We start from the raw sequence: 22,253 nt of genomic DNA on the forward strand, positions 1-22,253 counted from the left end.
CATTTTTGGAGTAGGCTAGACACAGGGGAAGTGGGCTTAGAAGTCTGAAAATCTATATGAAGCGAGGACACATAATGCCTTGCTTGGAGAAACATGAAAAAATGTGTGTTTGGTAGATCAAAATTGGCTTTCAGTGTTGAGTAAGTTTGTATGGTGCCCCCTGGATCGAATATCTGATTTGCCGCGCATAGCCCCCTCTCTCTCCACTGCAGAAAAAGAGCATTTGAAAGGGATGGGGGAAATGAAGGGTTGCCCCATAAAGTGACATAACGTGAGGAGGAATGGTCGCTTGCTAAGTATTTATGAAGTTTAATCCAGGCATTGTATGTATCATGGAATAGGGGATGATTTAGTATATGGGGAGGAATGAGGGACTTTTTTGAGTGCAGGAGGGCGTTGGGTGAGTAGGGATGGAAGATTTCCTGATCTAATTGGTTATCTGTATATGAGTTTTTACCCAGGATCCAGTCCGCTGCACATCTTGCCAGAATAGAGATTGAGTAAGACGTAAAGTCAGGGGCTCCTGCACCTCCATTGTATTTGTCCATTACTAATTTGGAGTGGGCAATTTGGGGTTTTTTGCCATGCCAAACAAAGTGGGCAATGGCTTTCTTGAGACGTTTTTCATCTTCAGGGGAAAGTGCAAAAGGTAATAATTGCATAATGTATAGGATTTTGGGGAAAATTATAGATTTTATTACAGCTATCCTGCCCAATGTGGAGAGGGGAAGATCATGCCAACCTTGGATTTTGAGTATGATTTTTGAAATAGTCTCTTTGAAGTTTAGGGCATATATCGTAGTTATATCCGCAGGTATTAGGATTCCTAAATATTTGAAGTGGGAGGTATTGATTTTGAAAGGGAGAGCTGCCACTGCCGGATTTAGGGGCTTGGACGAGTAGATTGGGAGGAGTTCCGACTTTGACGTGTTTATTTTGTATCCTGCTGTTTGGCCAAATTCATTAATAAGTCTGAGGATCTCTTGGATAGATGGGAGAGGGTCAGATATGAACAGGAGCATATCGTCTGCAAATAATGAGACTTTAATTTCCTTTTTACCTATAGGAATTCCCTTGAATGATGGTGAAAGGCGGAGAGCCATGGCGAGTGGCTCTAGCGCGATGGCAAACAATAAGGGGGATAGGGGGCATCCCTGCCTTGTACCCCTGCCTATAGGGAAGGGATCAGATAGGAGTCCATTGCAGGATATCTGGGAGTTAGAATTTGTATAGAGGGTATTAAGTGTTTTGATAAATTGTTCAGGGAAACCAAAACGATGTAGGGTACGGTATAGATGTGGCCACTCTATCAGGTCAAATGCCTTTTCGGCATCTAGGGAGAGGATGAAGGCATCGTCAGGATTGGAAGGTGGGTTATTTTGGGTTAATGCTGCTATGACTTTACGAACATTTATTGAGGAGTGTCGGCCTGTGATGAATCCAGTTTGGTCTGGGTGAATTATGGAGGGGACAATTAGCTTTAGCCTGTCTGCAATTATCTTCGTTAGTAACTTATAATCTAAGTTTAAAAGTGAAATGGGGCGGTAGGACCCTGGTAGTGAAAGATCTCTTCCTGGTTTGGGAAGAATTTTAATCACTGCTGTGTTGAAGTGTAGGGGTATTGTGCCTGAGGTCAGTATTGAATTAAAAAGGTCTGTTAAAATTGGGGAAATTTCATTTACCATTAATTTATAGAAGGAGCTGCAGTATCCGTCGGGACCAGGGGCTTTATTGAGTTGTAGGTGTTTGATAGCGGATGTAACTTCCTCTTCAGTTACTGGTTTGTTGAGAAGAGCAGACATGTCTGCTGATATGGTAGGGAAGTCAATCTGTTCCCAAATAGATGAAGGGAGAGATGTGTGGGCTGGTGTATTTGGGGTGATGATGCTACTTAATTCGGGGATGGGGAGGGAAGCGGTATAAAGTTCTTTGTAAAATAGTTGCATAACGGATGCTATCGCTTCGTTGGAGTTGGTTAGAGTACCTTGGGGAGTTTTTAAAGGGTGTACTATTGAGGGTTTGTTTGAACCTTTTAAAAGGTTTGATAAGAGCTTGCCAGCTTTGTTTCCGAATTTATGGTATTTGTAGTTTACTGTAAATAGGGATTTGTTGCCTACCTCTTCTATATAGTTTTCTAGATGGGTTTTTGCCAGTTGATAACTGGTCTTGTGAAGTGGGGTAGGGTCTTTTTTATAGGTTTCAAAAGAGTCTGTTAATGTGGTTTGCAATGACAAATATTGTTTGGTGTAGTCTTTGTTCGAGGCTGCGGTGAAGGAAAGAATGGTTCCTCTCAATACAGCTTTTAAAGTCATCCAATAAAGAGGGGGGTTAGCGTGTCTATGCTCTTCATTATGAAGATGAAACTTCTCCACTTCTGTTTTTAAAAGCTCTTTAAATTTGGATGATTTCAGGAATCTGGAGGGGAATCGCCAGGAGCGTGGAGTATTAGGTTGATTAGTAGTTTGTAATTCCATGGATACTAGGGCATGATCAGAGATGATTATGGGGGCAATTGAGGATGTGGTGATTTGTGGAAAAAGAGAGTGGGAGACTAAAAGGAAATCTATTCGAGAGAGAGAGCCATGCGCAGCAGATAGGCACGTGAATTCTTTGTCCGTGGGGTGATGTGATCTCCAAACATCTATCAGACCCAGAGTTTTTATCAAATGATTAACTCCAATTTTTGGAAGTGAAGGTGTGGAGTTTCTGACTGTCGATCTATCCAATGTCTGTGAGGAAGTCATGTTGAGGTCGCCCCCAACTATGAGGTTAGAGTCTATGTGAGGGGTGAGTATTGCTATTAATGTGCGGAAGAATTGTTTGGAATATGGAGGAGGTGCGTATATGTTGGCTAGGGTGTAGTGTTTACCTTCATGTTCAACTTCAGCTATAGCATATCTTCCATCTGAGTCAGCGTCGGTGCGGGTAACCTCCAGCGCGAGAGATCTTCTGGCCATTGTAACTACTCCACGAGCTCTGGAAGAAAAACACGAATGAGCCAATACTACCCAGCCTAGCATTTGCAGTTTTGGTATTTCTGAGGCTACCAAGTGCATTTCTTGAAGAAAAACGATGTCCACCTTAGACTTATTCAGGTATACCAACAGTTTCCTACGTTTCATGGGAGAGTTTACTCCTCCCACATTCCAAGTGCTAATTTTTACTTCAGAAATCATGGTGTGTACCAATGGAAGTATTGGAATGGGGCATAATTTGTGTTATCAACGCGTTTGGAGTAAAATCTATCTGAAACTAGCAGGCATAAAATTATGACATTTTTGGGGTCAATATCTACACCTAGGATCGGGTGACGGGGGAAGGGTGGGGTGTGGGGAGGGAAGGTGATAGGAGAGAAGGAAAGAGAAAAGATAAGAGGAAAATACAGGAGTGTTAGTGTCCCACCGATTGAGATATCTGTGGGGTGACCTCCTAGGGAAAACATACAAATTAACTCTAACAGAGAGTTTTATCAAAGTAAGATAACCGGTATCTAACAAGGGCCACGTGAGTCCCAACATATTTAACGTTTAAACTTGTCTAAGCCCTGTTTTTCTAGAGCCATCATGGGGGGGGGGGGGTGGTGGGGATAGGATGTGGGATAGACATTACAAACTGCAGGTGATTGGGTTAAACCCCTAGTATCATTGGGTGTCCCACTTTAGTTGTTACCATATGAGCTTGACAGCAAATATATTAGCAGTGGCTGGGGTAAGAACTTGTGGTTGTCACATCAAAGTTAAAGAGGAGCTTAGCCCCAAGGTTTTTCCGACGTTCAGAGTTTTAATAATGAATTTGTTGCCGTGTCCATTTGGATCATTCTCATGACAGTAGGAGTCTTATTAGACTACAAAGAGAGGTTGAATATCATAAGGGGGGGGGGGGGGAGAGGGAGAAGCAACATGGCAATGTCTAGGTGGATTCATCTGTAGTTCAACAGAATTTGATATACATTCTCAGTGAGGAGTCGATTTGGGAGGTAGCGCTGGGGTATCAGAGATGTCTTCTGCCCTTTGGTGGGAGAGTTCTTTGAGGTAGTCGGATGCGTCTGCGGGATCTGAAAAATCTTTGAATGTGTTGCCATCGTAGATTCTTAGCTTGGCTGGGTATAGGAGCCCAAATTTTCGGCCTTCTGCGGCCAGAGCTGAGCAGAGCGGAGAGAAAGCTTTCCTGGTTTTTGATAATTCTGCAGAAAAGTCCTGGAAAATGAACAATTTGTGGCCTTCCCACACGAGATTTTTGATTTTGCGAGAAGCAGACCAAATTTCAGCCTTATGCAAATAGTTGAGGCATTTGAAAAGTGTCACTCGCGGTCGCGGTCTGTTTGGGGTTGGTGGTGGGCCAACTCGGTGCACCCTCTCAATAACTAGGTCTGAGCAAACTTCTGAGATGCCTAGAAGCGAGGGAAGGGTGTTGCGGACAAAATTGGCCAGCGCGGGGCCTTTTAGTGATTCGGGTAAACCCACCAATCTAATGTTAGACCTGCGTGACCTGTTTTCTAGTTCTTCAACCCTGTTCCAGAGTTGAAAGTTTTCTTTTGACAGTTTTATTATGTCCACTTGTGCTTTAGATATATCGTGTGAGGCAGCTCCTATCTGGTTTTCTGTAACTGTGACTCTCTGCGATAACTTCTGCAGCTGTGATGTAATATCATCCACAGCTCTGGTAAGCAGAGGTGACATCGTGGCATTTATCGCTTCTACAACTTCCCGGTATGTAACGGGTGTCTCCAAGCCGTGTGTTAAGTGTCCCCCTAAGGTGTTACCTTCTCCTGCCTGTTTCTTGTGCGCAGGGTAAAGGGATTCTGCAGCGTTGTCCGGCGCCATGTTGGTAGCCCCTCGCCGCTTGTCTGAACGTTGTTGCTGCGGCGGCGTCTGTGACGGCTGCGGTGCTTGTTGCCGTTCCATTTGCGGGGATCAGCGGGTGTCCGGGGAGGTAATGTGATGTAGGGCTTAGGAATAAAGAAGCTCCAGGAGCCTTTTAACGGTAATCGTTGGGACGCGTGAGCGGAGCTCAGAGCGGGAGCTCCGTCCTCATCAGAGCCGGAAGCGGAAGTGTCCATTTATCATTATTAATTAGGACTAAGTAGTGGTAAAGGCAGTCGACAATTTATAAGATTACACTTATAATAACAGTATATGTTGTTTAAGAGGGGATAAAGAGACATGGGTAATTCCCTGTTTTTTTGGGTTGACCTTGATATATAGTTAGTGACTAATAGATCAATTAATGTTGTATTTCATTTGCGGTGTTGTCTATAAAATTGATGCAATAACTGGGCATTGCTACCATTGGGGATCCACTGGAAGTAAGTGTGTATAATTGCATATACATTGTCAGATATTAATGGAAGTGTTTCAGATGAAATACATACATGCTTACATGTACATTACACATGGACGCATGTATATTCACATATACACATGCATCTAAATATAAAGATCTCAAGAATACGCGAAAAAATTATAATAGAATGATTACTAATATGACTGATAATAGAGTGATTACTAAAAGTGAATAAGAGAGAAGGAATGGTGCATGATAGTATTTTATAATACACCTGACTAAGGGAATTGTTGGTGGTATTAATAGGTAAATGCAGAGTGCATGTTTATTTCAAAGAGGGTTCCTGAAAGGTAAAAGTGTATAAATATGGTAATGATTAGAAAATAAAAAATGATGAAAAAATGATGAAGTGAGTATAAAAATATTTTTGGGGGTGATGCTGTACGTCTACTGCTGTGGGTGCATTCTATGTGAGGAGGCCCATAGAACTAACTATGTCTACTGGGGGAGTGAACGTGTGTGTCCAATGAACACTTCATATTACTACATATAGTATAGGGTGAAGTAGTGGGTCACGGTTAACACCGTGAACCTGTTACTTGGTGTGTATTTGGTGACTGGGGAAAATCACACTGTATCGTGAGACCTGTTCTCTGTCTTGTGTGGAAAAAACAAAAACAAATAAAGTGATAAATACAAACTATCAAACGCGTGTATCGCAAAGTGATAACTGGTGATGTGATGGGTTAAGTTTACGTGGAAATAGCAGAACCAACAACTCATTGCTATGGATTGATGGGTTTGATAATGGAAATGAAAAAGAGAATGAGAAAAAATGGTCCTTATTGCAGGAAGGCTGCATAATTGATGTTATCATTCAAGCCCCCTGGTGTCAGAGACCCCAGAAGGAAAATCCACTTGCTTTCTTTCTTTAATAATGCTTGCATAAGATTTCCTCCTCTCAGTCCCAGTTTTACCTGTTCCAGACCCCAGATTTGGAAACCAGTGGGTTTTCCAGAGTGTTTATGCAAGAAATGCCGTGCCACTGTGGTGATCTGTCTCATTTTGGCCTGATCCGTGGTGGCATTTCTAATATTGCCCAGATGTTCCAAGGCTCTCTGTTTTAGCATGCGAGACGTCATCCCAACATACATCAGATGGCAACTGCATGTGATACAATAAATGACGTTTTTACTTTTACAATTAAAGTAATCTCGGATTGTCATGTTGTTACCGTATTTGTCCACCATTTGAGTTCTTTTACTTATGAAGGGGCAGACTTTACATCCTCCACAAGGATAACTGCCCGTTGTCTTTTTTACAGTGGTCTGAGCGCTGGTATAATGGCTTTGTACCAACTGATCCTTTAGACTAGGGGCCCTCCTCCAGCTCATGTTGACCTTTTGTCCAAGTTTTTCTGCAAGGTCCTCGTCATTCAATAGAATCGGCCAGTGTTTCTGCATGATCTGCTTGATCTCCTTCCATTCCGAACAAAAATTACCTACGAATCTAATGGTACTTTGTTCTTTCGTAGCGGACAGGTTTTTTGCTTTATAGAGTATTTGGTCTCTAGTTGTTACTGCGACAGTTTGTCGTGCTCTCTTAATAGATCTCATAGAGTATCCTCTGTCCTTTAGCCTCAAAGTAAGATCATCACAATTGGATTTGTAGGTAGCATCGTCGGAACAATTCCGTCTTAGACGTAGGAACTCCCCTTTTGGGATGTTTGCCATTGTTGGGGGGAAGTGGGCACTTGTCCTGTGAAGGAGACTGTTGGTGGAAGTTGTTTTACGGAATAGTTCCGTGGCGATCTTATCTCTGCTATCCCTATATATCCGGAGGTCCAGGAATGGTATACTGGAGGTGTTGAATTCAAAAGTGAATTTCAAATTCAGATCGTTGTCATTTAGTGCCTTGATGAAATTGCACAAATGTTCTTCAGTGCCATTCCAAATAATGAACACGTCATCAATGTAACGCATCCAAGTGGTGATGCAGTCCACAAATTGCTGATTGTTCTCGCCAAATGCCACCTCTCGTTCCCACCATCCAAGGAAGAGGTTGGCGTAAGTGGGGGCACATGCCGCCCCCATCGCCGTCCCCCTTCCCTGGATGTAGAAATGGTTGTTAAACAGGAAGTAATTCCTGTGCAGGACGAAACTCAAGAGATCCAAAAGAAAATATTGGAAATCTCCCAGTCCCTCCATCGACAGAAAATATTTGACGGCTTTAACTCCCAAGTCATGTCTGATGCTGGTATATAGAGCCTCGACGTCCAGACTAACCAGAATTTCATTCTTGTCTAGATACACGTCATTGAGCTTCTTAAGGACGTCTGCTGTGTCCTTTGTGTAAGATGGTAAAGAGACCACATGATGCCGAAGATGGGTATCAAGGAAGATACAAGCATTTTCTATCAAAGCACCATTGCCTGACACAATAGGGCGTCCTGGGGGTTCTTGCAGGTTCTTGTGAACTTTCGGTAACATGTAAAAAGTTGCTGTTCTGGGGTTCGGGACCTGTAAAAATTGGTGTTCTGTTTTGGTAATAACATTGTCTCGTAATGCACCATCGATGATCCTCTCATACTGCGTCTTAAATTTTTTTTAGATATAATCCAGGAGCTGTAATAGATTGTTGGATAACCTGATATAAAACAATTTTCCATATAAAATTTAACCCTTAGATGCCCATTTGGGGTTTCATGCTGGTTGCATGTGTCACCCTTTCATCTTTTGTCTCTTTTTCTAACTCACTTAAAGTTTTCTATTTTTTTCATGTCAGTAGGATGTCCATTTAATTGGGACTCTCTCATTAGAGATTCGATGCTTGCAGATCTCTGACAGCAGAAGTGCCAATTCATGGTAAAACTGACAAACTGCCACTCATTCACCCATTCTATAACACTCTCTCATCCATCCAGCCCGTTGTGTCTCCCTGCAATACTGAAAAGCACCAGGGTGACTCACGGAGCTGTATTGGAAAGCAGAAGTGCATTTTATTATAACTCCCATGATACAACCAACCAGGCACTCTCAGTCAACACTAAGTCCAAGAGGTTACCAATATACCCCATTATAGGCCTGATATCAGCAGCACCAACAAGGGGCCGGTCTAGTAGCCAGAGAGGTGACTCCTGGTGAACAAACTGGGTGGTAACTTAGACGGTGATTGAACAGTAGGTGCTTAGGAGCCACCGGTTGTTGGAGTATCTTTTCACGGGTGACTGTACATACCTCTTTCAGGTCCACTTATTGGACTGGGATATCTTCCCCTTTCAAGTATAAGCGACAATAGCCCCAATATACCACAACAGATGAGCATGAGAGATTGACTGAGCGTGTGCGGCAGACCGAACCGCTGCTATATAATAATATATATTTTTTTGCTGAGGCAATTTGATTACACACAAGTTTTTATAATAAACTACAAACAGGAAATTTACAACCTGATTATTGTGATAGGTCACACGAACTAAATGGTTACACGTGAGGACCAGTTAGAAGTCTAGCACATTTTCAAATGTTTGTTGATGTCCTGTCTAAATGTTGTATGTGACCCCCCCCCTTTTTTTTCTTGGATTGACGGTCAATGATAATGCATCAAATGACCATAAAGTAAGGAATGCTCCCAATTTTTTAGAATAAGAAGCCAATAAAAGCTATGTTTTAAATGAACTAATCATATCAAATTATTGAATAAAGAGTGCGCCCAAAAAGGCACATTTGTCTTTTTCTGTATGCCTCTTGCATACAACCTCCCTCTGCATCGGGGACAGTACCAGGCTTCAGCCTGGTCAGGTAAGTCCTGGAGGGGGGGGACCCCTTCATTGGGGGGGTCCCCACTCCCCCAGGGCCCCTGGCCAGGCTGACTGGTCGGTAGGGTTAATGTTTTGGCCGCGGGACCTTATATCATAAGTGTCCCCCGGCTGTGACATTACCCTGCTGGCTGGTTGTGCCTGGGACCCCTAGTCATTTTGTCCCCCGTATTTTGGGAACCAGCCCCGGACCTGGAGCCTGGGGCTGGTTGTTAAAAATCGGGGAACCCCTATTTGTCGGGTTCCCTGATTTTTAATTACCGGCCCCGGCTCCTTCAGCCTGGTGCTGGTTACAGCTGTGGGGGGGACCCCACGCCGATTTTTTTTTTAATTTATTTATTTTTCTATTTTTTTATACACATTGCAGCCTGCACGGATCTGACTGATCCGTGCAGACTGCTAGAAACATTCGTATTAGCGGCCGTATATATGTGCCGCTAATACGAATTGTTACATCATCGGAGGGTTACAAAGCAGTCGTATCTGACTGCTTTGTAATTTCCCCTCCGGAACACGACTTTGCATACGACTCAAACAGTCGTATGCAGCCGTAGGGGAAATACCAATACGAAAAACTAGGTTTTTCATATTGGTAAATTTCCCCCATAGTACCAACCAATCAGCTCCTGTTGTTTTCCAAACACAGAAGCTGATTGGTTAGTACATTATTTATTAAAACAAATCAGGCGCAATGTTGGTCTATCCCAGTAATCCCCTAATTGGTGGGATGCCTCAAACTCCACTCTAATATCAATATCAAAAGTGCTTTTACTGATATATATGTGCAGCTCCCAAAAAATGACACTGGAAATCAATCTAGCAAATGATATATCTTATGCCAATATGTTACAACATAAAAGTCCTCCAATAATAATACTGTATGAGTATACAGACCTTTTGACTGTCGACCTACCCCCCATGTTGACCTAATGACCCTGTTGACCTAATCCATGTCGACCTAGACCTTCCTGCATGTTGACCTAGACCAGGGGTGGGGAACCTTAGACCCGGAGGCCATGTGGGACCCCCGTAGCTGGTCTGAGTGGCCCTCCCACTCGCCCAGCGACTTTGCCGGGAGTCAAGTACAGGGGAATTCTTGCGAGAGGTCGGTAGATCTCACGAGATTCCTCTTAATCAGCAGCAGCTGGAGACTGTCAGTCCTATCCAGCGGCAGCGTGGGATGGCTGCAGCAGGACAATTTGTAAGAGAAATGGTACTTGTGTATTTTGGAGGCGCCCCCGATCTCCATTGCGCGATGTTTTAATCGCATCGCATGCCATGCACCCGATGGCATGCGATGCGACGCGATTTTTGCCCCCTATGCGATGAAAGATTGTATAAGCACCCTTAAGGGTGTTTTTAAGCACCCTAATGGGTGCTTACAATGTTAAATGCACCCCCACGCCACCCCCCCACTATAAACGTGAACCCGAAGCGGGGTGAGTGCAGCGAGCCCGCGAGGGGCGGCGGTACGACCTTTTCATACCCCCACTATCCACGTAGGCGTGGAGTCGAGAATAGAAAGTGTGGCGAGCGCAGCGAGCCACCGAGCCCGAAGCGTGGCGAGCGGACGCGGATACCTTCACAGGTATCGGAGTCCCCTCGCGGCCTTCACAGGTATCCATGTCCCCTCGCGGGGCATGCTGCGCTCGCCACGCTTCGGGCTCGCCACACTTTCTATTCTCAACTCCACGCCGACGTGGATAGTGGGGGTATGAAAAGGTCGGAGGACGCGTACCGCCGCCCCTCGCGGGCTCTCTGCGCTCGCCACGCTTCGGGTTCACGTTTATAGTGGGGGGGTGGCGGGGGGGGGGTGCATTTAACATTGTAAGCACCCATTAGGGTGCTTATACAATGTTTAATCGCATCGCATTGTATGGCATTGTATGCCATATACAATGTCATACAATTTTAAAATTGTATGGCATTGTACAATATCGCGCGATATCGCGTCGCATCGCATACCATCGTATACCTTATGGTATGCGATGTGATGGGCGCCGCCAAACTACACAAGTACCAGAGACATTTTTATATATGGCTACCGAAGGATTTTTTCCCCATACAAATGGCCCTTGGCACAAAAAAGGTTCCCCACCCCTGACCTAGACTCATGTCGACCTAAATGCACGTCGACCTAATGGTGTCGACCTAATGACTGTTGACCAAAATGCTGGTGACCTAATGATCCACACCCCACCAGAGCAGGCATTCCCATCCACAGTCCACAAGAAACACTAACAGTGCAGGGTTTTGTGATATCCAAGCTTCAGCACAGATGGTTAAATAAAAAAAAACTCAATTACTAGTTAAGTCACCTGTGCTGAAGCCTGGATATCACAAAAACCTGCACTGTTAGTTTGCCTTGAGGACTGAGGTTGGAAATACCTGCACTGGAGGAAATTTTAAAAGATTACGCTCATAAGCCCCTTTCTTTCTGAGTGATATCCTATATTGTCTATCTATCTATCTATCTATCTATCTATCTATCTATCTCTCTCTCTATCTCTTTATCTATCTACCCAGGGGCGGATTGGGGACTAAAAGTGGCCCTGGAAAATATCTGGAAGTGGCCTCATGTGGGCGGAGCCAGCATAACAATAGGCGGCGCCACAATAGGCGGCGCCACAACCAGTAGCGCCGGGTCTTATATTTACTGCAGCGTATGGGGAGAAGGAGGTGGGGTGGGAGGAGGTGGGGCCGCAACCAGCAGCAGGGCCCTGTGCAGCGTTGCCCCCACTAATACATTGCCCGTCAGGGGTGGCTCCAGAACAAAATTACAGGGGGACACCATAACAGGGAAGGGAGGGGGGTTATTTGCACATGTTTCCAAAACAGTTGGCTTAGCCTCAAAACAAGGGTATGGCCTCAAAGGGAATGACGAGAGACAGTGGGTAACAGTGGACAGATAATGAGAGAGGCAGAGGGTGATGTCTTGGAAAGGCAGAGTGACAGGAGAGAGAGGGAAAACAGGGAGATAGTGCCACAGGGGAGAGGTAGATGGTGATGCAGTGGGTGATGGGGAGCGTTAGAGAGAGTAAGGTGGCTCCTGGGAGAGACATAGGGAGCTAGAGAAGATGGAGGGATGGGAGTGAGAGTGGGTGAGAGGTACAGTAGTGGGGACAGTGAGAGGGAAGAGGAGTGAGTCAGTGAGGCACAGATAGCGAGGGGAGAGTGAGATAGAGGGGAGAGAGGAGGTGAGTGGAAGAGAGAGAGGGGGAGAGAGGGAGGGGCCGCAGGGCTGGTGCAGGAGACTGGGGTTAGAGGAGGAGAGGAGGTGGTAGAGCAGGAGATGGGGTTGTAGAGGAGGAGACATGGGTTAGAGGAGAGGGGGTGGTAAAAGGGAGGAGAGGGCATAGAGAAGGATAGGGGGTGTAGGGGAGGAAACAGGGAGTAGATGAGGAGACAAGGGCTTAGAAGAGGAGAGGGGGTGGTAGAGGAGAAGACGGGGGTGGAAGAGGAGGAGACGGGTTTAGAGGGGGTGGTAAAGGAGGAGACTAGGGTTGTATAGGAGCAGATGAGGTGGTAGAGGAGGAGAGGGGGTGGTAGAGGAGGAGACAGGGGTGGTTGAGGAGAAGACTTGGGTGGTAGAGGGGAAGATGGGGGTGGATGAAGAGAAGGAGTGGTATAGGAGTAGAGGGGGTGTAGAAGAGGAAATGGGAGTGGTAGAGGAGGAGAGGGGGTGGTAGAGGAGGAGATGGGGAGAAGGGTGGTGGTATAGGGGGAGAGTGGATGGTATAGGAGGAGAAGGGGGTGGCAGAGGAGGAAAGGGTTGGTATAGGAGGAGAGGTTGGTGTAGAGGAGGAGAGGGGTGGTATAGGGGGAGAGGGGATGGTATAGGAGGAGAGGGGGGTGTAGAGGAGGAGAAGGGGTGGTAGAGAAAGAGAAGGGGGTGGTAGAGAAGGAGAGGGGGTAGTAGAGAAGGAGAGGGGGTAGTAGAGAAGGGAGAGCAGAAGCAGACAGGTGTTTGAAAGTTACAGAAATTACTTTGTGATTCCTAATCCTTCCTCCCCCAAATCAAAGTGGCGAGTGTACCTCGGGCAGCTCTCCCTCTCTTCAGCACTGGGCCTCCTTCTCCCACACTGGTGCGCCAGGCGTCTTGTCTGTTGTCCCCTGAGAGCCTCAACCTCCTATCTGCGCTGCCGGGCTTTTTCTTATGATCCCTGGCGCTGGGCCTCCTCCTTCCAATCCATGGTGACAGGCTTCCTCCCTGACATCCACAGTAATGGGCCTCCTCCTGATCCGTGGTGCTGGCATCAGACGGCTGCATATCCTTGTTCGAGCAGGAGACTGGGTTGTAGAGGAGGAGATAGAGGTTAGAGGAGGAGAGGGGGTTGTAAAAGAGGAGAGGAGGTGGTAGAGGAGGAGAGGGAGTTGTATAGGAAAGGGGGTAGAGAAGGAGAGGGAGTTATATAGGAAAGGGGGTAGAGAAGGAGAGGGGTGTAGGGGAGGAAACAGGGGTTAGAGGAGAATATGTGGGGTGGTAGAGGAGGAGAGGGGGTTTAGAAGAGGAGGAGATGGGGGGTAGGAGAGGGGATGGTATAGGATGGGAGGGGGTGGTAAAGGAGGAGGAGATGGGGGTAGTAGAGGAGAAGGGGGTGGTAGAGTAGGAGGAGAAGGGGGTGGTATGGAGGAGAGAGGGGGTAGAGGAGGAGAGGGGGTTGGTAGAGAAGGGAGAGCAGGATGGTGTTACTTTGCGCCTCCTAATCCTTCCGAGTGAAAAGAGGGGTCGATTCAGACATGTTATTTTGGATCCAAATTCGGCCCTATCCCCGATGGTCGTGAGCCTGCACAGACCCTGGGAGCCAATGAGAGGGGGGCTGCAACAGGCATCACTGTATCTCTCCACACCCCCAGCAGAGGTATTCATGTGCTGAACCAAACCTCTCTACTGCCCCTCACAATACACGCTGGGTACCCCTGTCACTAATGCTTCCGGCAGCTGGAGTATCTGTAATTGGCAGACGGCAGTGGCTCCCATAATCAGTGCAGCAACGACAGCGGGTCCCTGACATTAGCGCCGTCGGTAGAGGGGGTTCCTGACCCCTCTATACCCACTACATCACTGACCGCTCTATACCCTACACTACATCACTGACCGCTCTATACCCACCACTACATCACTGACCCCTCTATACCCACCACTACATCACTGACCCCTCTATACCCACTACATCACTGACCGCTCTATACCCGCCACTACACCACTGACCGCTCTATACCCACTACATTACTGACCCCTCTATACCCACCACTACATCACTGACCGCTCTATACCCACTACATTACTGACCCCTCTATACCCACCACTACATCACTGACCGCTCTGTACCCGCCACATCACTGACCGCTCTATACTCACCACTACACCACTGACGGCTCTATACCCACTACATTACTGACCCCTCTATACCCACCACTACATCACTGACCGCTCTATACCCGCCACTACATCACTGACCACTCTATACCCACTACATTACTGACCCCTCTATACCCACCACTACATCACTGACCGCTCTATACTCTACAATACATCACTGACCACTCTATACCCTACACTACATCACTGACCGCTCTATACCCTACACTACATCACTGACCGCTCTATACCCTACACTACATCACTGACCCCTCTATACCCTACACTACATCACTGACCTCTCTATACCCGCGACTACATCACTGACCTCTCTATACCCGCCACTACATCACTGACCTCTCTATACCCGCCACTACATCACTGATCCATCTATACGCTACCCTACACTACTGACCCCACTATACTCGGCACCACACTACACTAGATCACTGACCCCTCTATACCCACCACTACATCACTGACCTCTCTATACCCACCACTACATCACTGACCTCTCTATACCCACCACTACATCACTGACCTCTCTATACCCACCACTGCATTACATACCCATCTGCACCCTATGCTACTGAACTCATATACTATGCACCCTATGCTACCCCCCACACACACATACCAACACACACACAAAACACTGACATGTATTTTTCCACACAATCACATGAAGACACACACACACACACACACACACGCACATTTAATGAAAGCAACAGGGCCCACCCACATAGGTACTTAAGTTACACATATTCTTACACACATAGACATACTTAGTCCATTCCACACACAAAGAGGAAATTCCCCCAGCACTGACATGTTTTTATTAAGTTAACAACTATTATAAGAGATATCCCAAAGCACTCACCCAGGCCTGAGGCCAGCAGGCAGCTCCTGTAAATGTGTGACTGTGCACCGTGGAGAAGGGAGGAAGGAAGGAAGCAGGAATTGAAGCTGCCCGGGAGGAGAGAAGAGGAGGAGCCTGAGGTCAGGAAACATGGGGGGGGGGGGGGGGCTAGCCTGCGTGAGCTCAGCTCATTGGTTGCACTTGCTGTCCCAGGGAAAGAGGGACTGCACTGCACAGCTGTGGAACATGGGCTACGTTCAGTCAGTGCACTCTCACTGCGTCTCAGTCTACTCTCCACACTGTCGGCTGTCAGAGAACAGTCAGGCTCAGCAGCACACGCTGCCTGCAATGCCTCCCGGCCAGCCACAGGTATACATATGTACTGCACATCTGCGGCCCCAAACAGTTGCACTGGCACCCTGCCCAGCACGCCACTGATGCTGACATCCCCAGCATCATGGAGCCGCGCTGCCGCTATATGAGGAGGCGGGGCTGCGTCGGAAGAGGAAGACAGCGGGTGGGAGGAGGCTGCTGAATGATATATTACACTGGGAGGGGACTGTATTTCGGCGGCCTCACTATGATCGGCCTCCCGGGAATCTTCCCGGTGGATATAATGGCCAATCCGCCCCTGTATCTACCCAAATTTTAAAATGACCATTTTCTCCAGCACTCTTATAACAAAGAACATATATTGAATAGCACATGATACTTTTGGGACATTCCAACATAATAGCACACCCTTTGGATCGAAGTTAAAATATGATTATGACACAAATGACCATGTTTACAGTCCTCTGCTGCCCTCTTAAATACTTCATTTGGCACCTCAATAGAATTTTATGGATATTTTACAGTGTAATGTGTGTCACAGAAAGCCCATTGCAGCTAATAAACTTCTAAAGATACTTTTCAAAAGAGGCCTGAAATCCCAGCAGAGTCTTTGCAGAAGACTATTTGATATAATGGGAAGAACTGGGAAGTATACTGTACTTAGAAAAAAGAGGTGAAAGATTGTTCTAACAAAAAATGCATTATCAAATAATACATTGATACTAGTTAAAACGAAAGCCGGTCAAAATGAGGTCTTAGTCCCTATCTGCTCCTACCTCCAGTTTTTGTCTTCACAGCTCCCTCTCTCCATGTCCAGCAAGTTTCAAACATGAAGCTTGGACGGACCCTCTGCTGCTGTTCCACGCTCCATTACCATCACCATCTCTGGCATGTGACCCAATCAGTCCACTTTACACCTACATCTGGATCTCACCATAATCAACATGACTGGAACCCCCACCCCAGCTCTGTTAACATCTACTGTGTAGGAATGCCACCTGTCTAAAAAGAAGCCGGATGCAAACGGAGGTAATATATAAACACCATAGTGTGGGGAGGAACATTTCCTATCAGCAACAATCTGCTATTTACAGCACTTACTCCATCAACAATTTGGAATCATGTTGTTGGGCCTCATAGGAAGGGACACTAGATCTGCCAGCCTCAGGCACAAAGGGTGACTATCACAAAACTATCGGAAACACACAGCAAAAGAGTTATGCACATATACAAATGTTAAAGGTTTAATTTTGTTGTTTATTATTATTTTTATTATTATTGTTATTATTATTATTTAATAAAGTAATTAATTTGTTTACTACATGCACACCTGAATTTTATTTAGCGCAACCTACAGTACCTGTGTTTTTCTATATTTGTTACTGTAGGGGTGTAACGACCCCATTTTGTTGGTTGCTGCTTGGCCAAGCACCTTGTTACCAGGCACCCCTAAGACAACAAAGTTATTATTTTCCTGTTTTCTGTTGCCGAACAGCACCTAGAAGCTGGCCGTGTTAGCTTCTAGCTGCTGCACATGCGCCAATCCCAGCACCTGTCATCATAGTACAGGAGCCGGGAATGCAAAGAGGCCAGGAGTAGCGGCGGCAGCAGGGGGGGGGGGGGCGGCATTGTGACCAGTGGCAGCCCCCCTCCTGCTGCAAAAAGGTACCAGCTGCCACTGATGCAGTGCTATTCTTATGTTAGGCAGTGTCGTTATTATAAGTCAAAGTATTCAGCAAGATGTCTCTAACCCCACCCAAATGTAACTCTCTCTGCATGTTACATCTGCCCCATCTGCAGTGCAACATGGTTTTGTTCATTTGAGAAAAAAAGCAGCTTTGCGATAAGGTCTGAATAACCCCCTTTACTTTAACTCCAGTGAGTTTTAGCAGCCGCTTAATCCCAAAGAACTCTGCAGCTGACACAACTACCATACATTGTCTTCCATTAATCCTGGTACATTTCGGTAAGCTCATATCCAGCTTCCTTCAAAGAACCTGCAACCTAATATTTTCTACATTTATGATTATCAGCCTTATCTGCATTCCATTGCCACTGTTTTCCCCACAGTAAACATAATTTTGCATTTACTACAACAGTATGAGACACTTGGTTCTCCTTCATTCCAAGGGATTGTTTTCTGTGTGTGAAACAGTGTCTTTGTACAACCAGGATGAAACTTCCAATGCAACAGAATTTATCTTTAAGAAAGTGAAATGATCTCACACTACAATGCTTGTAGCAAGTAAACCAGCTGAACCAAATCTGAAAATAAGCTTCGGTGATGAAGCTTGTGGGGGGTTAGCTGAGGTGCAAAAATATTATTTAGGCTTCCTTCCTCCACCCCAACAACAGTGGGTGACAGGGAGAGGCAGACAGTGGCAGACAGAGGCAGTGTCTGATAGGGAAAACAGTGGGTAGAGGTTAAGAGGGACAGCACTGGGCCCCTTAGTCCTCAGGGGCCCGGTATATTGTACCTGCTACACCAATGGTAGTTCCACCTCTGAGGTGAGTTCATTTCAACCTGTGCTGATGGAAGAAGTTAAAATTGTTCATATTTTGGAGCCCAAACAGTAGATGCTCACAAAGGTCCAAAAGATATGAGCCTTACTGAAGTGGGAGATAGCCATCAAAACCTTCATATGAAGTAAGGAAACTGCTTAAGTAAGTACAGCAGTTAATCACTTGCAACCCCCAACCACCAGTAACCCCTCCCCCCACCGGTCACCCGTTTGGATACCTGTACTTACTATTACAAGATGCATGATTCTCCTGTTCTGTTTCTACAATAGAGGCGGTACTGGTCTATACACCTAAGATGAGCAGACAGTACTGCAGGAGAAATAGGCAATGCGCTGCCTGTAACTTGTGGGATAGTGGCCTTATCACGGTGTGTTGCTAAGTGACAGTGTGGAAACACTTATAATAATATTCACTATGCAATGTATTATCAAAATGCAGTTGCTATTATGACGTCAGTAGTTAAATATTTTTTTATTACAGCGCATAGTGAATATTATCACAAAACCTCTGATATAAAAGACTTGTAGCCTAAGTTTGACATATACGTCCCTAGCTCCGAACTTAGAACTCTCATTTTTACTTCTATCATGCCATTGACCCTAAATTGGTTTTGCTTCCTATATTTAGACTATTATGGAATTACAGTATCTTATATTTGACAATACATTTATTGGCACATGCAGGGGAGGGTCGAAGAAGGGGTGGAGGGGCAGAGATATCAGTGTACTTGGCCCTAAGATTTCTGTTTCTGGTCCTGCTACAAATTCTGACATACAGAAGTGAGGTCTAAAGATTATGATGTTGGTGGCAGAAGAGAGGAGGAGTTGCCAGTGATGCATGCCAGTGCTGTTCTTCAAGGCTAAAGTTTAAAATGTTTCAAGCAGTGGTTGGCCAAAAGGTGTCTTTGAGAGGTTTAAGTAAAAGAAACCTTTATTCTGGAAGAAAGAAACAAAGAAAAGAACATTCTATGAACCGAAAATGTTTGAGAGAAAAATACTGTACCTTCCATTATTTGTAAGTCTTTGACAAGAGTGAAGATGAAGCATTCAGCCCGCGCAGGCTGCAGTCATTTGTACAGAGGTACTGAGGCAGTCAAGCCTAGTCAGGAGACCATGTCCATTCTGTACCTTCAGGAACCATGGAGACCCTGAGTCCATGGCCTGGACCATGTTATATGGGCTGGTCCAGGCCAGACCCTGTTAGAGACAGGACTGAAATCTGTGAGAGGCATTTTCTGTTGAGGACTATCTGCCAAAATAAATAAGGCAGTGAGATGGGCTAGAGGCAACGTTTCTCAAAGTCGGTCCTCAGGACCCCATACAGTGCATGTTTTCCAGGTCTCCTCACAGAATCAAGTGAAATAATTAGCTCCACCTGTGGATCTTTTAAAATGTGCCAGTCAGTAATGAGTGTACTGTACCTGTCGAGTGACCTGGAAAACAGGAACTGTGTGGGATCCTAAGGACCGAGTTTGAGAACCACTGGGCTAGACCATTTCTTATTTTCAGTTTAATTTATGTTCAGTGCTGGAAAAAAAACCTCCATTTCATATATTTTCCAGAAGATCTGTGTTTGGAAATAGAATTTACGGAACTAGAGACTACACCCCTCTACTGAGATAATTCCAGAAGCCAGATGGTCTTGTTCATCCACACAGATAGTAGCAAGGCAGCCTCCCGTCTATCTGCTTTTCACCCGCCTTTCATCTGTCCCACCCACGGACAGTTTACAGGGCAGGTTTTAAAGCCACCCCCCTTATTCATGGCACGCCCCCATAAGCCGTGGCCTACAGTTATATGCCAGGTTGCTTCACTGCCCCAGTCCATCCCTGTATATCTAGGTGTACATTTATAGTACATTGCATTATATTGCCGTTCATTTTCGCTGTACACTTAGTTTATGTGAAATATTCAATAGTTGATTTAGGATCTTGAAATCCAAATATCTCAAGATATCCTTAATATTAATAGCGTTTTGATTCAGTACCAAAAAATATTATGCCAAGGGACTTTGTCTACCACTAAGCAACATTTTTTTATGAAAGAAAAGTGAATGACTGAAAATAAAGTATTGGATGGAGCAGAGGGCTTATGGCATCTGTAGACAGTAACTAATCACAATGCAGTGATGTTTAACTCTGCATTAAAAGCCTCCTGGCAGAGAGATTACACAATCTGTAATCTCGGTGCATGACAGGGAGGCTGTCATGTTATGTTCAGATAGAGATTTGTACAGGTGATGGATTTAGCCTATTAAAAGTAGAAGGCAAAAAATGAAAACAACTCCCGCAGAGCACAAAGGAGCACTAAAACGACCTCTAAGAGAAGAAGAAATAACACCATTTTTATAGAAACCTCGGGAGCCCTACTTACAAGCGATGTAAAGAGGGCTCTTTATAAACAGGTGCTATTGTGACAAGGAGAATTTCTCATTGTAGCAGTAGCAGGAGCGGCCCAAATTGCCATCATTTATGAAGAAAAATATAGCATGGCTCAGTACACTTGTTAATGCGCAACTGAGGTTTTTTCGTCACACTGTGCATAAAACTGGAACACACCCCAACGAGTTGTGACACTACGAAAAATGTAACATATGTTTAGTATGACGCAAAGCTGCAAAGTTTTCATTTCCCATGAATAGTATGAACAAGGTACAAAAGTATCCAAAACAAGCAACCAAGTCTCTAACCTGCTCTTAGAATTTTCTAAGATAAGCTGATCCACAACAGCAGCTATAGAGATTTATGGGTCTATTCCAGGGGTCCTTAAACTATTTTGCTCTGGGACCCCATCAGACAATAAAACGAATTACAGGACCCCAGAAAGTTACTGCAGAAGGTCATCATGCCACATGTGTAATCAGCAGACAGCACATACATGGCAGCATTGTGGAGGCACACAATGATGGGAGGAGCCTAATATACCATAAGCTATCACATCACATGTGTAGTCAGCAGACAGCACATACATGGCAGCATTGTGGAGGCACACAATGATGGGAGGAGCCTAATATACCATAGCCTATCACATCACATGTGTAATGAGCAGACAGCACATACATGGCAGCATTGTGGAGGCACACAATGATGGGAGGAGTCTAAAATAACAGACAACTCAACAGATTTATCAGACTCTTTAAATCACTGACGCAACCCCATACTGAGAAGATCGGACCCACTTTGTTGTCAGGACCCACTGTTTGAGAACCACTGGTCTGTTCATTATCCCTTCATATACATTTTAAAATGTTCACCTACTTTTGTGGAAAGTATTAGGGCAATAATGATAAAGGTAACACAGGAAATATTACATATGGTGGTGTGAAATATTCTGTGCTATTTAACATTTCCTTGTTTTGTCAAGTTATTCTACAAACTTTCCTCTCTGCTACTACACCGCTTACACAAAGCTGTTCTCTTCATATACTAAGACAACTCTCTGACTTCACAATGGCATTAATGTGACTAGATCATATAGCCAGGGCTATTTTTCAGCAGGCTCCAGCAGGAACTGAGGCCCTTATTCTAGTTCACTCTTTCTGACAAAATATTTCTTAGATGGACAAAACCATGTGCACTGCAGGTGAGGCAGGTGTAAAACCCCACCCAAATTGAATTATCTCTGCACAAGTAACACCTGCCTCACCTGCAGTGCACATGATTTTGTCCATCTAATAAATATTTTGTCAGAAAGAGTGAACTAGAATAAGGGCCTCCGTTCCTGCTGGAGCCTACTAAAAAATAGCCCTGCATATAGCCCACTATAAACTTTCACCTGTCCAATCCACCTTGCAGGTCTTTCATCCTTCCCAATTATTATCAGGTGGTCTCCCTAGCCTGTTTCCTCTGTAAGTGGCATGCCATTATGGTTATTTTGGGCAATATTGTGCATTGTAAAAACTAACCCTATGATACAAGAGTCCTTTGACTGTGGAGTGAGGAGTGTTGTTTGAATCTTGAATCTGAAGAACGTGAGTCTTGGATACATTTATCATCAAGTAAAGCAGCCTAATGGCGATGTGAGAAAATGGTGCGAAATGTTCAATAATGGACAAACACAAGTGGATGAAGGAGA

At 45.2% G+C, this 22,253-nt stretch overlaps 1 protein-coding gene across 1 annotated transcript in view; it reads right to left on the reverse strand.

Annotated features, from left to right (window-relative positions):
* The window catches only part of LOC146058746 (uncharacterized), a 40,127-nt gene extending 24,704 nt beyond the window's left edge, over positions 1-15,423 (reverse strand). Inside the window, exons 1-2 of the mRNA XM_083170980.1 lie at positions 15,346-15,423; positions 13,136-13,390 (exon numbers count right to left, since the gene is read on the reverse strand). Of these exons, the coding sequence (XP_083027106.1) occupies positions 13,136-13,370 (235 nt within the window). The 5' untranslated portion in view covers positions 13,371-13,390; positions 15,346-15,423. The remainder of the gene's footprint in view (positions 1-13,135; positions 13,391-15,345) is intronic.
* Between the last annotated feature and the right edge of the window lie 6,830 nt (positions 15,424-22,253).

Source organism: Crinia signifera, chromosome 2 (assembly GCF_055691185.1).
Source record: "Crinia signifera chromosome 2, ASM5569118v1, whole genome shotgun sequence".
NCBI classification, from domain to species: Eukaryota; Metazoa; Chordata; class Amphibia; order Anura; family Myobatrachidae; genus Crinia; species Crinia signifera.